At 36.0% G+C, this 17,165-nt stretch overlaps 1 protein-coding gene across 5 annotated transcripts in view; it reads right to left on the bottom strand.

Moving 5' to 3' along the window:
- Positions 1–17,165, bottom strand: part of STAG1 (stromal antigen 1) — a 400,292-nt gene that overhangs the window by 285,462 nt on the left and 97,665 nt on the right. For 2 of the 5 annotated variants that reach the window (XM_036266503.1, XM_036266505.1), the window contains exons 2-3: positions 5,407–5,518; positions 1,812–1,914 (exon numbers count right to left, since the gene is read on the bottom strand). In XM_036266503.1, the coding sequence (XP_036122396.1) occupies positions 1,812–1,914; positions 5,407–5,435 (132 nt within the window). In that variant the 5' untranslated portion in view covers positions 5,436–5,518. Of the gene's footprint in view, positions 1–1,811; positions 1,915–5,406; positions 5,519–6,298; positions 6,399–8,124; positions 8,229–17,165 lie in introns of those variants that run through there. The other 3 variants (XM_036266501.1, XM_036266504.1, XM_036266502.1) reach the window with 3 other exon arrangements.

Genomic DNA, 17,165 nt, shown 5'->3' with positions numbered 1-17,165 from the left:
GGGTTTGATTCCTGGTCAAGGGTATGTATCTGGGTTGCAGGTTTGATCTATGCACTGATCAGGGCGCATGCAGGAGGCAACTGATTGATATATATCTCTCACATCAATGTTTCTCTCCCTCTCCCTCCCTCCCACTCTCTAAAAAATAAAATAAAATCAATGGAAAAAATATCCTTGGGTGAGGATAGATAGATAACCTTGGGACATGATAATGATATTGGGGTGGTGTTTACAAAAAGAGAGAGAGCCCAGCTGGTATGGCTCACCGGTTGAGCATTGACCCATGCACCAAGAGGTTATTAGTTTGATTCCCGGTCAGGGCACATGCCCAGGTTGTGGGCCAGATCCCTGGTAGGGGGCTTGCACAGTGCAGTTGATCGATGTTTCCTCTCACCAGTGTTTTCTCTCTCTCTCCATCCCCCTTCCTCTTTAAAATCAATAAAGAAACAATATTTTTTAAAAAAGGGAGAGAGAAAGAGAAAGTAAAGCCTTATCTTTTAGTAGTATATTTTAAAATAGTTACAGATGGAATGATGTCTAGGAAGACCTTCAAAATAACAAGGGAAGGAAAGAAGGGGTAGAGAGATAAAACAAGATTGGCCATAACTCAGTAAGTTATATCTGGGTAATGGTTACATGAAAGGTTCATTATACTATTCTGTCTCCTAAAAGAGAGGTTGAAATATTCTACAATAAGAACTTTTATATAAGAGAATAAAAACTGGTCATGGCAAATCACATCATAAAAGTAGTATAGAATAGCCCTGGCCGGTTTGGTTCAACAGTTAGAAAGTCGGCCTGCGTTCCGGAGAGACCTGGGTTCGGTTCCCGCTAAGGGCGCGTACCTCGGATGCAGTTTGTCTCTGGCCCTGGTTGGTCGTGTGGGTGGCAGCCACTCAATGAGTCCCTTTCATGTCAATGTCTCTCCCTCCCTCCCTCCCACTTTACCTGAATAAAAAGTGGAAAAATGTCCTCGGGTAAGGATTAAAAAAAAAAAGTAGTATAGAATAGTACAAGCCTCCCCTGGCCAGTTTCGCTCAGTGGTTAGAGCATCGGCCCATAGACCAGTGAGTCTCTTGTTTGATTCCCATCAAGGGCACGTACCATGGTTGTGGTTCATCCCCGGCCCTTGTCTGGGTCCTTCAGGAGGAAACCAGTCAATGTGTCACTTTCACATTGATCTCTCTCTCTCTCTCTCTCTCTCTCTCTCTCTCTCTCTCCCCCTCCCTCCCTCCCTCCGTCCCACTCTATCTGAAGATAAAAAGAAAAATATCCTTGGGTGAGGATAAAAAAAAAAATAGTACAAATTCATACTATTTGCTCTAAGAACTTATGCTGCCTTACATTAAATGATGACAAGCATACTCAAAATACATAAAGATATCCCTCAAAGTAAGAATACTTCGACCTCTTCAAAACTTCTCATGTATGAATGAGAACATATTCTGAAACTGGCCCCAAATCCCAAACTAATACTACTAAAGAATGCACATAGGCACTCACAAGAAATCAGAGTTGCATCTAAAAAGCAGGGAAGTCATTACCAACTAGACCTCATTCCAAGTTAATCACCTCTATGCCTTCACATAGACTACCATTTCCTTATAAGAGAAACATGGAGAACAAGAAATATACTATAACCATTATCCTTTTTCTGATCACTTGCCAAGGCAATTTATGGAGTTAAGTTTCCAAGAATCTTTAGTATGTGAGTAATAGTATTAACAGTACTAGAATTAACAAACAGCTTTTATCAAGACGCTTTACTTGGTAACCATTATAGAAACAAAGAAGACAAGCATAGTACATACTGGAGGCCGGCCAGGACGACCCCTTTTTCTTTTTCCTTTGACCTCTGTTTCTTCAAGTTCACTGCCAGCATCAGAGTGAGCAGTAGTTTCATTAGTTGAATCCCTACAAAATGTGATATATTATTTTAGTGAACAAATTAATACATAAATACAATGCAGTTTTGCTCCATTACTTTCCTTACTTCCGGTTATATGGATGCTTAGAAGTGATTTATACTTCCACTTTAGCAAATCAAAAATGTTATCTTCCCTTGTCTAATATCACATAACACTGAGTGAAATGAAGCTCCCAAATAGAGAAATAAAGAGGACAAAATGACTGTGAAAATGGCAGCTGTTATACACAGTATATACGTAAAGTACACCTGAAAAAGACTATTTATTTAACATGAAGAGATAAAGGTTTGGGGAGAATTTTGCTCATTTTATAAGTCATGAAAGTCTTGTTTGCTAATAAACGTTTAACAATTGGCTCTTCAAATAAAATATATGCACATAAACTATTAGAAATGTTATCAATATAAAGGATGTACAGCACACAATTTACAAACAATAATAAAATACTTAATATTCTTTATGGTAAATTCACATATAATGATTTCAATGATTTTGCCAAACTCTTGTATTCAGAGTTAACCTAAGGTTACAAGTGATGAACAAATAGGGTTTTGACATGAAAGATGGTTTATACCTTTGTTCAACTAAATGAATAGAATGCAAGTGAAATGACAAAGACATTTGTTGAAACTTAAATAATTGTTCAATGGTATAAACAACTTCTTTACTAAATTGGATAATAGTTCTCAAATACTGGAATACTTCAATTATTTGTACTATCATAATGTAATGGCTAGAGACCTGATACAAGTTTAATCTCCATTATTAACAATTTTTCCATCACCTTACTGAATCTATAAACAACTGACAAAACAATAAATTGAACCCTGATTTACATATTTTCTGGTTTTTATAATGTAAGTAATCTCCACTACAGGTGAGTTCAAAATACTAAAGTGACATCACCAGAATTGGGAAGTAATGAACAGCAATAGTACACCACTACAAAGTATTTCCAGCCTGACCAATGTGGTTCAGTGGATTGAGCACGGTCCCATGGACTGAGAGGTCCCAGTTCAATTTCCAGTTGGGGCACATGCCCAGATTGTGGGCTCAATCCCCAATGGGTGTGTGTGTGTGGGGGGAAGGAGTCAATGTTTCTCACATCAATGTTTCTCACTCCAAAAAAATTCAATAAAAACAAACAAAGTATTTCCATCATCTAGATTGAATAGATGTAAATATAAACCTAAAAACACAGAAAATAATATGTAAAATAATTAGGAAGTAATGAACTTTGACTATTTTTACTTTTATTTTTAATATTATTTAAGTTTGTATGATTTAAATTTTTATATTGGCTATGTTGCATTTAATTAGGGTCACAAAATTCCTAGAAATTTAATATTCAGCTCTTCAGGCCAGTACGAACTGACTGCAGCATGGCATTGTAAAAGTACAGATAATATGAACAAAAACTTCTTCACAAAATTCTACATTAGTAACTATATATTATCAATAGACCTGATCATCTGCAACTCAAGATTTTTAACTGCATGTGTAACATGCTTTTTTGAATGCTACCTCAAGTTCACCAAATACCACATGTAAAAATTAAGACCAATACTGATTTATTTCTAGCTCTCTGCTCATGGTAATACCACTAATTAACCAATTTATTAAGTTAATGTATGCACGTGATTTAAGTCGTTATAAAATTTATTACTGTCACCACACCACTATCCTGTCTTACTCAAATTATTAGAGCCATGTCAATCTTCTTCCTCCCATCAGGTAACAAATCCTCCTAAGGTATCCTCAATATAAAAATTCTATTACTCATTCTTTCCATGATTATTACCCATAATCACCACTCCCTGGATTAATCTCATCTCCCTGCTTCTCCTAATTCCCTTGTCCAAGCCATTCTACACAATGTTGCCAATAAGGTTCTTATATCATGTTACTTCCCTACTTTCAAATCTTCAAAGGTAATCTAGTACCTAAAACTATAAATAATATTGATCTAATTCCCGGGTCACAACACACAAATATTTTAGTCTTTGGGGATCTTAAAATCTCTTCTATATCTACTACTCAACTCTGGCATGACAGCATGAATGTGGCCAGAAACAATATATAAATGAATAAATGTGGCTGTTGTCCAGTAATACTTAAAAACAGGCATCTAAATCACTAGCAGTACATAGTTTGTCAATCCCTGATCTAGCTGATCTTACTCATCTCTACTAAAGAACAGTTTAAGTCCTACTGCTTTTACTCACTATAGTTCAAATAGACTATGTTTAGCATATACTGTGTGCCAGTTTATATAAAACAAGCACAAAAACCTTATGACAATTATTTTTCCAATTTTACATATGAGGAAAGAAAAGATATAAAAACCTGATATCTTGTCCATAGTCACACACCTAAGTGGCAGCATCCAGTTAGATATAAAGGTAAACTTGCATTTTTTATCTTCATGTCAAGATACTAACTAGAATGTAAATATTATGTTTTGTATTTCTCTTGTGTAAACAGAATCCACTGGTGCTTCTGATGTGTGATGCTTATAGAAATCTCTGGGCAACTACAAGCTCTGGTTGGTTGCAAAGTATAATATGTGACCCATTAGTGAAACTAATTTATCCTTGAACAATAGAGTTTACTGACAAAAGAGAAAAGTACAATTTGTTTTCTAATTTTGCCAACTATAGCCAGCTTAAAAGGTTACCAACAAATGACTATTACACTGCAATTAGTATATATATCTGTGTGTGTGTGTGTGTGTGTGTGTGTGTGTGTGTGTGTATTCTGGCAACCAGAATAGCTCGACTATCTCAAGGAAAACAAGGGGGAGGTGGGAGGTATGTTAGAGATACAGGATAAAGGTCTACAAACAGCCTGGCTGGTGTGACTCAGTGGCTGAGCATAGACCTGTGCACCAAGAGGTCACCAGTTTGATTTCCGGTTGGGGCCCAGGCCCAGGTTGTGGGCCAGATCCCCAGTTGGGAAGTATGCAGGAGGCGGCCAATCGATGTTTCTATCTCTCCCTCTCCCTCTTTTCCTCTCTCTAAAATCAATAAAAAAAGAAAACAATTTTTTTTTAAAAAGGTCTACAAACATTTTCTGTAATTGGCCAAACAAAATATATATGGTTTATAAGCAATCAATTCTCCATCACAACTTGTAGCACAAAAGCAATCATAAACGATCTAAAAAGGAATGAATGTGGCTCTGTTTCAATTAACACTTTATTTGCAGAAACAGGCAGCATGCCAGAATTGGTCCATGGGCCATAGGTTCCCTGACCTCTGATATAACACAGTAACATCTTTTTTGTTCAAAACCACAGAATATATTGACATTACAATAGCATGGGCCAAGGATAGATAAGCTAATTATACACTCTACTAGTTCTTTTAATTCAAACATACTGTCTATCAGAGAACATATTTGGTATGTCTCATAAAAGACAGCATTTTGATATAGAAAAATGCATACATTGAAAAAAATAAGAAATTACAATACTTACTGTAACACTGGTAACTCTGAAGTAATCATTGCTGGAGAGGTCTTTCCACAATGGAGCAAAAGAATCAAGTGCTGTACAACTCAAAACTTTAAAAATAACCTCAAAGGCAATCCTGTTAATAAAAAAAAAAAATTTTTTTCCAGTATAATTGACAAAACTGTTAAGATATTTAAAGTGTACGATGTGATTACTTGATACTCATGAACATTGTGAAGGGCTTCCCCATGAGTTAATTAACATATTGATCACCTCACATAACCTTTCTTTGTGTGAGAACATTTAAGTTCTATTCTCTTGGCAAATCTCAATTATACAATAAAGTGTTATCAACAATAGGCAACCATGTTATACATTAGATCATCAGACCTTACTCATCTGTAACTAAAAGTTTGCATATTTGCACCAACCTCTTCCTATTTCCCCCACTCTATGGTCCCTAGTAATCACTTTTTCACTGTTTCTAAGAGTTCAATTCCCCCAAGATTCCACATATAAGTGATGCCATGTGGTATATATCTTTCTCTGTGTGGCTTATTTCATTTAGCATAATGTCCTCCACTATTATCCACATTCTCAAATGATAGAATTTCCTTTTTTTAAAAAACACAGAATGATATCTGTTGAATATCTGTATATATAAATGCACACATACACACACACATTTTCTTTACTCATTTATCTGTCGACACTTAGGTTATTTCCATACTTTGGCAGTTTGTGAATAATACTACTATAAACATAGGAGTACAGATATCTCTTTGGAATAATGATTTCGTTTCCTTTAAAAATATACACAGAAATGGGACTGCCAAGTATGGTATTTTTACTTTTAATTATTTAAGAAACCTCCATACTGTCTTCCATAGAGACTGTACTCAGTTTACGTTCCTACCAACAGTGTACGAGAGGTTCCTTTTCTCCATATCCTCAAGCATGTATCTCTTGTCTTTTTGATAATGGGTATACAAACAGGTGAGAGGTAATACTGTGGTTTTGATTTGCATTTCCTTGATGATTAGTGATGTTGAGTAACTTTCATGTACCTATTGGTCATTTGCATGTATTCTTTGGGAAAATATCAATTTAGGTCATCTGAAAAGAAAAAATTATTATAAAATCAATATCCCAACTATATGGACTATAATCAATTAATGCTACCAGCAATCATACTCCTTGATATTTATTCAAATGAACTGAAAACTTATGTCCACACCAAAGCCTGCACAAAGATATTTATTGCAGTTTTATTCAAAATCACCAAGTCGTAGAAACAACCAAGATGTACTTCAGGAAGGTAAATGAATAAATAAACTGTGGTATATGTAGAAAATGGAATATTGTTTGGCACTAAAAAGAAATGCTGTATCAAGCATGAAAAGACATGGAGGAAGCTCAAATGCTAATTACTAAGTAAAAGAAGTCAATCTGAAACTGCTAAATACTGTATAATTCCAACTATGTGGCATTCTGGAAAAGGAGAATCTATGGAGACAGTCAAAGGATCCGTGGTTGCCAGGGATTCAGGGGAGAGAGGGATGAATAAGTAAGCACAGAGGATGTTTAGGGCAGTGAAACTATTCTGTATGATAATACAACGGTGGACATAGACACATGACATATATTTGTTAAAACCCACAGAATGTTTACCAACATCAAGAGTAAGCTCTAATGTAAACTATTGACTTAGGGTGATAATATATGTCAGTGTAAGTTCATTGATTGTAATAGACGTACTACTCTGATGCATGATGTTATAGTGGAGAAGGCTTTATGCATGTAGGAACAAGGGGTATCAGGGTTGAGGGGGTTTCTCTCTACCTTCTGCTCAATTCTGCTGTGAATCCAAAATTGATTTAAAAAAAGAAAGTAGCAGGGGAAGTAGCACAAAACAGAGCATCAAAGACAGGCCATGATATAGTATCAAATGGGTTAACATAGGTATTACTGGAATTCCAGAAAAACAAAAGTACAGGGCAGAAAAAATATTTGATGAAATAACAGAAGAGAATTTGTCAAAAATAATGTAAGGTATTAAAGCACAGATGAAAAAATTAGAGAATTCCTGAGCAGAATAAATACTCTAAAATATAAATATTGCTAAAAAACCAAAGTTAAAGAAAATTCAGAAAGAAGCTAAAGAAATAAAAGTCTTCACATATCAAAAAACAAAGATACAATTATGTCATACTTTTCATTGGAAACTATGTAAGCTGAAAGACACGGAATACTATCCTTAAAGTGCCAAGAAGAAACAAAGTGACCCCTGAATTTCATATCCATCAATAACAATTGTTCAAAAATGAAAGAAAGGAGTGATGTCATGGAAAATGGAGAAGTAGGCAGCTCCAAGAATAAGCTCCTCAGTGAAGCAACTCTTAGGCTTGAAAAAAAAGACAAAAATCAGCTTTCATGGACACCTGGATAAAAACATAAAGAAAGGTGTTCTTAACCAAAAAAGAGTCTATTAGCCCTAGTCATTGTGTTTCATTTGGTTGGGAGTCATCTCGCTGGTTTGATTCCTGGTCAGGGCACATGCCCAGGTTACAGTTTGATCCCTAGTCAGGGTGTGGGGGGAAGGAAGTCGACTGATGTTTCTTATGTCAATGTTTTTTTTCCCCTTTCTCTCTCCCTCCACTCCCTCTTTAAAAATCAATAAAAACATATATTTTTTTAAATCTGTTAAATTTTCTAAGAAAGCACTTTAGGCATTCTGCTTACCTGTCTACAACCTCCTCTCCCCAGCTCAATGGTGACCATAGGGACAGCAGACCAAGTACAAGTTCCTGGTACAACTTGCTGGCGCCAGAGAAAAACATGGACTGTATTCTAAATAATTGCAACTGTGTGTTTTGAAGGGCTTCCCAGCTGCCATATTTGGATGGGACAAAGAGCAAAACATATGAAAAGCTTCTAAATAAGGAGGATGAAGAGGAAGATACTGTGGAGAATAAAAGTAAAGCTATCACCCTGGCTGGTTTGGCTCAGCAATTAGGGTGTTGGCACGCCGACCCAAGGGTCTTGGATTCGATTCCCAGTCAAGGACACGTACCTGGGTTGCAGGTATGATCCTGGCTCCAGTCAGGGTCATGCAGGAGAATCGATAGAAAAATATCCTCAGGTGAGGATTAACAAAAACAACAAAAAAAGAGTAAAGCTATCATGTATACCAGGAAATCCAGAGACTACATACAAGCTCACATTTGGATACACAGAGAACTGAGAGGAATATAAGCTTGCAACTCTAGCTGATCTTTGGACTCTGTGCAATCAAAAGGTGAAGACTAAGACTAGTAAGCTAACCTTTGAAGGAATACCTCAACTAAGTGAGAATATGCAAATACCAAGAGATAACATTTTTTCCTTTTGACTATCACTGGTTCAGGAACTCTGAAAGATCACTGCTGATGAGGGAGATAAAATTTCATTTGCCACACATGACAAGGATTACAGTCTCCGCAAGAATAGTTTGGAAAAAAATCACTAAACAGATGACTACAGTAGTCAAAAGGTAACAACAATAAACTCTGGGAGGAGGAAAGAATCAGTGTCCAGAGTTGCCACATTATAATATTCAAAGTGTCTAATTTTTAACAATAACAACAACAACAAACCCATAAGAAATACAAAGGAACACAAAAGTATGACCCATTAACAGGAAAAAAAAAAGAAGTTAACAGAAATCATCTCGGAGTAAGCCTAGACATAAAACTTAGGTTTGCAAAAGAGGATGTAGAGACTTCCAGAAGACTAGAGAGAAAGTGGTAAAAAAAAAATATGTCTGTAGTAATGGCAGAAAATTGCTCAATTATCATGAAATATAGATATCCACACAGTCAAGGTCAACAAACTCAAAGTAGCATAAACTCAAAAGAGATTCATAGAGACACAAACTATAAAAGCCAAAAACAATGAGAAAACTTGAAAGAAGAAAAACAAATGACTTGTCACACTCATTTAATTCCCAATAAGACTAACAATCAATTTCTCATCAAAACCATGCAAGCCAGAAGGTAATAGATGACATATCTAAAGTGCTAAAAGAAAGAATTCTATATCCAGCAAACTATCACTAAAAAAATGGCAGAGAAATTAAGACATTCCTAGGGGGGTAAAAAATTGAGGAAGATTGTTGCTAGACCTATCCTACCCTACAATAAAATGCTGACAGTCCTTTACTCAGAAATGAAAGGACAATAGAAAGTAACTTGAAAACCATATAAAGAATAAAGAACACTTATGAAAGTAAATACAGAAGTAAATATATAAATTTTTTATATATTTAAAAATATAAATATACTTTAAATATACTAGTATTTAAATATTAAATACAGAAGTCAGTATTATTGTATTTTTTGTTTTCTATAGATTTGTGGTATCGCATTCTTGTTTCCTATATGATTTAAAAGACAAATGCATAAAATAATAATTGTATATCTATGTTAATAAACACATGTATAAAGATGCAATTTATAACAATAACATAAAAGAGAGGTATGTAGAAGCAGAATTTTATAACTTTTTAAAACTAAATTACTATCAATTCGAATGAGATCAGTATAAATTTAGAATGTTAATTGTCAGCACCAGGGTAATTACTACCAAATAGTTTTAAAATATAGTTGGTCCTTCACATTTTCGGGTTTTGCATCCTCAGATTTACACAACTGTGAAGAGAAAACAGTATTTTCTATCTGCAGTTGGGAATTCACAGGGGATCATGAAACCAATCCTCCATGATATCAAAAAACTACTCTATACAGAAAATGAAAATAGTACACTAAAAAAAGATTGAACACAAAGGAAGACTAAACAAAGAAGATATAACACATATAGAAGACAAACAGTTAAAAGGCAAAAGTCCTTCCTTATCAATAATCACCTTAAATGTAAATGTATTAAACTAACCTATTAGATAAGCTTGGCACAATTAATTTTTCAAAAGTTGATCCAATTATATTCTGTCTACAAGAGATTCATTTTAGAATTAAATACAGACCTAGGTTAACAGAATATGCAAACAGATATTTTAGGCAAATAACTAAAGAGAACTTGGAGTGCCTATGCTAATTAAGTCAAAACTTATGAGAGACAAAGAGGAATATATTATATAGGGTGAAAATGGACAGTTCACCAGGAAGTTGTAATCATAAAGATATATATGCCAAACAGCAGAGTCCCAAAATTATGAAACAAACACTGAACAAATTGAAAGGAGCAATAAGACAGTGCTATAATAATAGTTGGTAATTTTAATTATTTTTAATCCTCACCCGAGGACATTTTTCCATTTTTTGTTCAGATAGAGCGGGAGGGAGAGAGAGGAAGAGAGAGAGAGAGAAAAACACCGACGTGAAGGGACACATCGAGTGGCTGCCACCCGCACGACCAACCAGGGCCGGGGACAAATTGCAACCGAAGTACGTGCCCTTAGCGGGAACCGAACCCGGGTCTCTCCGGACCGCAGGCCGACGCTCTAACCGCTGAGCCAAACCGGCCAGGGCAATAGTTGGTAATTTTCATATATCACTTTCAATAAAACACAGAAGATCTAGATAGACGATCAATAAGGAAAAAGAGGATGTGAACCACAATATAAGACACCTAAACCTCACAGACATGTTGAGAACACTCCACCCAACAACAGAACACACATTCTTCTCAAATACACAGACAACACTGTCCAGGATGTTAGGCTACAAATAAGTCTCAATAAATTTTAAAAGACTGAAATCATAAAAAGTATCTTCTTTGGACATAGAAATCAGTAACAGAAAAAAAAAGCCAGAAATTTTACAAATATGTAAAAATTAAATACCACACTCTTAAATAACTAGTCAAAAAAGAAATTACAAAAGTAATTAGAGTACTTTGAGATACAAGAAAACTACATATATAGCAAAATTTATAAGATTCAGCAAAAGAAGTGCTCACAGGAAACCAGAGCTGTAAACTCTACATTTCTCAAAAAAGAAATGAGTAAAAGAAGAGCAGACTAAACCTAAAGGTTGCAAAGAGATTAAAAATTAAAACAGAAATAAATCAAAATAAAGACTAGATAAACAAAAGAGAATTCTGACCAGAAAATGATCATCTGAAAAGATCAATAAAACTGACAAGCTTTCATTTATTTATTTTTTCTTTATTGATTTGAGAGAGAGAGAAGGGGAGAGGGAGAGAGAGAAAAACATCGATGAGACAGAACATCGACTGGCTGCCTCCAACATTCTCCTCACTGGGGATTTGACCCACAGCCTGGGCATGTGTCCTGACCAGAAATCGAACTGGCAATCTCTTGGTGCACAACCCTTTTAAAACAACGATTTGGCAGTTCCTTATAAGTTCAACACACTAACCATATGACCAAGCAATGTCATTCCTAGGTATTTATTCAAATGAAAAGAAAGCCTATGTTCATACAAAAACATGTACTCAAAGTTTATAGTAGCTTTACTCATAATCACCAAATACTAAAAATATACCAAAAAATGTCTTTAAGCAAATAACTAGATTAATATACGATGATATATCCATGTGATGGAATACTATTCAACAATTAAAAGGAATGGGCAATTGGTATAAGCCACAGTACTGATAAATATCAAATGCATATACTACATACATTCTGTATAATTCCATATATGAGGTATTCTGGAAAACTACTGAGACAAAGGATAAATCACTGGTTATTAGAGGTTTGGAGAAAAAGAACTGATCACAGAGAGTCAGCATAATAGAATTTTGAGGGTGAATGGTACATGCAAATTAAAACATTTTTTTTTAATCCAACTGGGATCTTTTGCAGAAATTGCCAAGATAATTCTCAAATAAATATGGGAAAAAAGCAACTATAATAACCAAAATAATTTTGGGAAAAAAAGAAGATTCCTATTATTTGATTCCTATAAACATACAAATGTAGCAAATTAATGTAAGAAACAAAAATAAAATGTTTTACATATCTACATCAAATTTAAATTTTTCACTCAGAAAAGGACTGTGGACATCATTTATTTTAATTATTTCTTAATACTTAGGTGTCATAAATGCATTTAAAATATGCTAGTGAAAATTTACCTTGTCTTTAATTTTTTTATTAATATAAACAATATCATGTATCCTTCCCCAGTTATATAAGGATATATGTAGGACAGATTCCTTGTAATAAACATTTATAAAATATTCATGTAATTTTTATTGCCAAATTTTCCTCTAAAAATACCATCTACACTCCTTTTATTAGTATATGTTGTATTATATAAAAATATTTTTTATATATTTAAACTAGTACAATTTTTGCTTTACACCAGCACAACATTAAAAGGTAGAACACAGCCCTGGCCGGTTTAGCTCAGCGGTTAGAGCTTCGGCCCGTGGACCAATGTGTCGCGGGTTTGATTCCAGTCAAGAGCATGTACTTTGGTTGCTGTTCGTCCCGGGCCTGGTCAAGTCGTGAGGGAGGCAACCAGCTGATGTGGCTCCATCACATCGATGTTTCTCTCTGTCTCTCTTTCTCTCTCTCTCCCTTCCTCCTACTCTATCTGATGATAAATAAATAAGTATCCTCGGGTGAAGAATTAAAAATTTAAAAAAAGGTAGAACACATCAGTGCAGCCTTCCTCCTAGACCCTACCCCTCTTGCTTTGAAAATAAAGTCCACTGCTAAGATTTTGGATCACATACAAACATGTCTAATGATGGATTTCAGGATATGTGCAAGATTCTGAGACTCTCAATTCAAGGATATTTTACTTAAATAAAATAATGCGGTGCAGCATTATTATTCTCTACTAGCCCTCTCCATCCACCTCCCTCCTCCCCTCTCTCTGAAAATGTCTCTAATACTTAAGGTACAGCCCTGCTGGTTTGGCTCAGTGAATTGAGTGTGGTCCCATGGACTGAGAGGGCCCAGTTGGATTCCTGGTCAGGGTACATGCCCAGATTGCAGGCTGGATCCCCAGTAGGGGGCATGCAGGAGGCAGCTGATTGAGGTTTCTCTCGCACATCAATGTTTCTATCTCTCCCTTCCTCTCTCTCTAAAAAAAATCAATAAAAAATTTTAAAATAATAATTTAGGTATATTACATTACTCATGATCACCAAAGTTTGTCTCCTAAGCTGACCTAATAACTTCTTCTAAGAAGGCCTCACTCTTGCCCTGGCCAGTTTGGCTCAGCGGTTGGAGCGTTGGCCTGCGGACCAGAGAGTCCCAGGTTCGGTTCCCACTAGGGGCACGTAAAAAAAAAAAAAAAAAAAGAAGGCCTCACTCTTTCATGTTCTCCAATCTTTCTCACACTCAAAATAAAATGCAAAGAGTTGTTTCCCTTTTGTCAAACTTCTGAGGGACAAAAATGGAAATAAACCTTGTAAATAGCTGACAGAAAATCAGTTAGGACATAGGTGTACTCAAAACATCATGAATCAACTGGATATCATTGATAGCTACAGACTATGTGATCCAACAACAGAAGAATTCACATTCTCTTCAAGCTCATATGGAACATGCATCAACATAAGCCCACAGGAGGAAGGACAGGAGACATGGAGATGGTGAGCCAATCTGCAAGACTATGACACTGTCAGATCCCCAATCCCGAGCAACAGAGAAGGGAAGGGGGAGCTCACATGGCATCCGGCGATGGAAATCTGTGGGAATTCAGTCCACCTGGGAGACAACATCCCAGGCAAAGAGCGATTTCTTTCTTACAACACCAGCCCAGGAAGTTCGCTCCCATGTGCATCTGCAGGAGGTGCTATGCGGCAAAGCTTGGGGCTGGCAGAGGGGTCTGATCAGTATATTCAGCAGTGACTCTGAGTGGCAAACTTTGGAAAAACTTTGGGCAGAGAGCCAGATGGGGGCTGGACAGTATGGACTGGTAAAGAGGATCAGTCTTGCTCAGCTCTCAAGCATCCGGGTGGTGAAACTCCACCCACATGCAGAACAGCTAAGGTCTGCCTTGTCTTGCTGTGATCCAAGGTAAAGGGCAAGGGCAGTGGGCTAGAAATCTGTGACCCGTACTGCTCAGTCTGATGGCCTAGAGGACTCGAACATTTGGCAAGCATGGCTGATTTTTTTTTCCCCCTTCCTCCTTGGTGTGATAGAAAGGGGGTCAGGGAGCCAGGCAGAGCTGAGGCATTCTGACTACATCTCTGGGGTAAGCTTGGCCCTTTGACTGCGTTACAGGGAACCAGAGCTAAGCTCCCCAGTGAGTTTAGCCAGCACAGCCCTGGGAATGAGAGTTAAGTGCCCACCTGTCCCCCCAACCCCAAGCAACGGGCACCACCCTAGATATGAGTCTGTTTAAACCATCCCAGCCAGGTACCAGACAACCCCACAGAGCACAGTTTTGTGCCGGAAGGGAGAGGAGCTCAGAGCAGAAACAGACTTATAGACACAGAGAACTTTTTGTTGGTTGCTAGATGAGAAGAGGATTAGGTGATGTGTGAAAAGGGGGAAGGGATTAAAAAGTAAAAATTGGTTGTTACACTGATGAACCTCAGAGGGAAGGGGTGTGGGTAGGAAGAGATAAACCAAAAATCTTACATGCATATATGCATAACCAATGGACACAAATAATAGTGTGGAGAAGGCAGGAGGGGGGCAGAGGCAGGGAGGAAGGGCTTCTATGGCGAAAAATGAAGGGATATCTGTAATTCTTTCTTTCTTTTTTTTTTTTTAATATATCTGTAATACTTTCAACATTAAAGGTAAATAAATAGCTCAGCCAGTGTGGCTCAGGGGATTGAGCCATGTCCCATGGACTTAAAAGGCCCAGTTCAATTCCCGGTCAGAGTACATGCCTGGGTTGCAGGCTCAATCTGCAGTAGGGGGAGTGCAGGAAGTAGCTGATTGATGTTTCTCTCTCACATCAATGTTTCTATCTGTCTCTTCCTCCCTCTCAATCTAAAAAGGTCAATAGGAACATAAAAAATAAACAAGCAAACAAAAAAGATAAATAAAAATCATCAACGAAACACTACCAAATCAAAATTTAAAATGTATTAAAAGAATTATACACCACAACCATCTGGGGTATATCCCAGGTATGCAAGGTTGCTTAACATTCAAAAATCAAATCATGTAACCCAACCCATCACATCAAGAGGCAAAAAAGAAAAATTACATGGTCATATTAACAGATGCAGGAAAAGCATTTAACAAAATCCAACACACATTTGTGATTAAAAACAAAACAACTTTTATCAAACTAAAATAGATGGGAATTTCCTCAACATGATAAATATAAGCACATACAGAAATCCTACAGCTAACAACACACATAATGGTGAGAAACTAGAAGCTTTTCCCACTGAGATCAGGAACAAAGCAAGAATGTCTCTTTTCACCACTCCTTGTCAACATTGTACTGAAAGTCTAGGTTAATATAATAAGACAAGAAAATAAAATTTAAAATGTACAGACTAGGAAGGGGGGATCAAACGTTCCTTTTATGCAAATTACATAACTGTCTACATAGAATATTTGAAAAAATAGAAAAACAAAACCCACTGGAACTAATAAGCAATTACAGTAAGGTTGCAGACTACAAGATTAATATATAAAAGTCAATAACTTCCATAGATATAAAACCAATGAACAAGTAAAATGTCAAATTATAAATACAATACCATTACATTAGTGCCACCCCAAAAGAAATACTTAAATACAAATCCAACAAAATACGGGGAAAAAAATCTATATAAGGAAAACTACAAAATTCTGATGAAAGAAATCCAAGAACTAAATTAAATAAATGGAGAGCTATTCCATGTTCACTGATAGGAAGACTCAATATTGTCAAAATTGTCAGTCCTTCTCAACTTGATCTATAGATTCAATACAATCCCAATAAAAATTCTAGCAAATTATTTAGTGTATATCACAAACTGATGCTGAGGTTTACATGAAAGGCAAAGACCCAGACTATCCAACAGAATACTAAAGGAGAAGCACAAAGTTGGGAAACTGACACTACCCAATTTCAAGACTTACTATAAAGCTACAGTAATCAAAACAGTGTGATACTGGCAAAAGACTAGACAAATAAATCGATGGAACAAAAGAGTCCAGAAACAGACATACACATATAATTCAACTGACCTCTGACAAAGAAACAAAGGTGACACATGAAGAAAAAGTGGTCTTCAACATATGGTGATGAAACTGAATATTCACATGCAAAAAATAAATAAATCTAGATACAGATCTTACACTGTTCACAAAATGAACTAAAAAGGAATCAAAGACCTAAATGTAAACTCAAAAGGATAAAACTGTGAGGAGATAACAGAAGAAAATCTAGATGACTTTGGATATGGTGCTGAATTTTAGATACAATACCAAAGGCATAAGCTACGAAAAAATATTTGATAAACTGGAAATCATAAGTATCAAAAACTTCAGCTTGGCAAAAGACATTGCCAAAGAATGAGATAACAAGTCAAAGAGTAGAAAATAATATTTATAAGAGCATTTTTGTCTTTCTAATATGTGAAATATTACTGAAAATTCATATAAGAAAACAATCAACCTGCTTAAAATATGGGCAAAAGACTTGAATCAACACTTCACCAAAGAAAATATACAGATGGAAGATAAGCATATGAAAAGATACTCAACACCATATGTTATTAGGGAATTGTAAAAACAAAACAAACAACAAAAAACCACTAATACCTCCATACACCTATTAGAATGATGAAACTCCAGAACACTAACAAAACCAAATGCTGTTGAGGATGTAGAGCAACTGGAACTCTCT

Source organism: Molossus molossus, unplaced genomic scaffold (assembly GCF_014108415.1).
Source record: "Molossus molossus isolate mMolMol1 unplaced genomic scaffold, mMolMol1.p scaffold_m16_p_18, whole genome shotgun sequence".
NCBI lineage: Eukaryota > Metazoa > Chordata > Mammalia > Chiroptera > Molossidae > Molossus > Molossus molossus.
The sequence above is the reverse complement of the archived record's forward strand: the minus strand, read 5'-3'. Positions and strand labels throughout refer to the sequence as shown.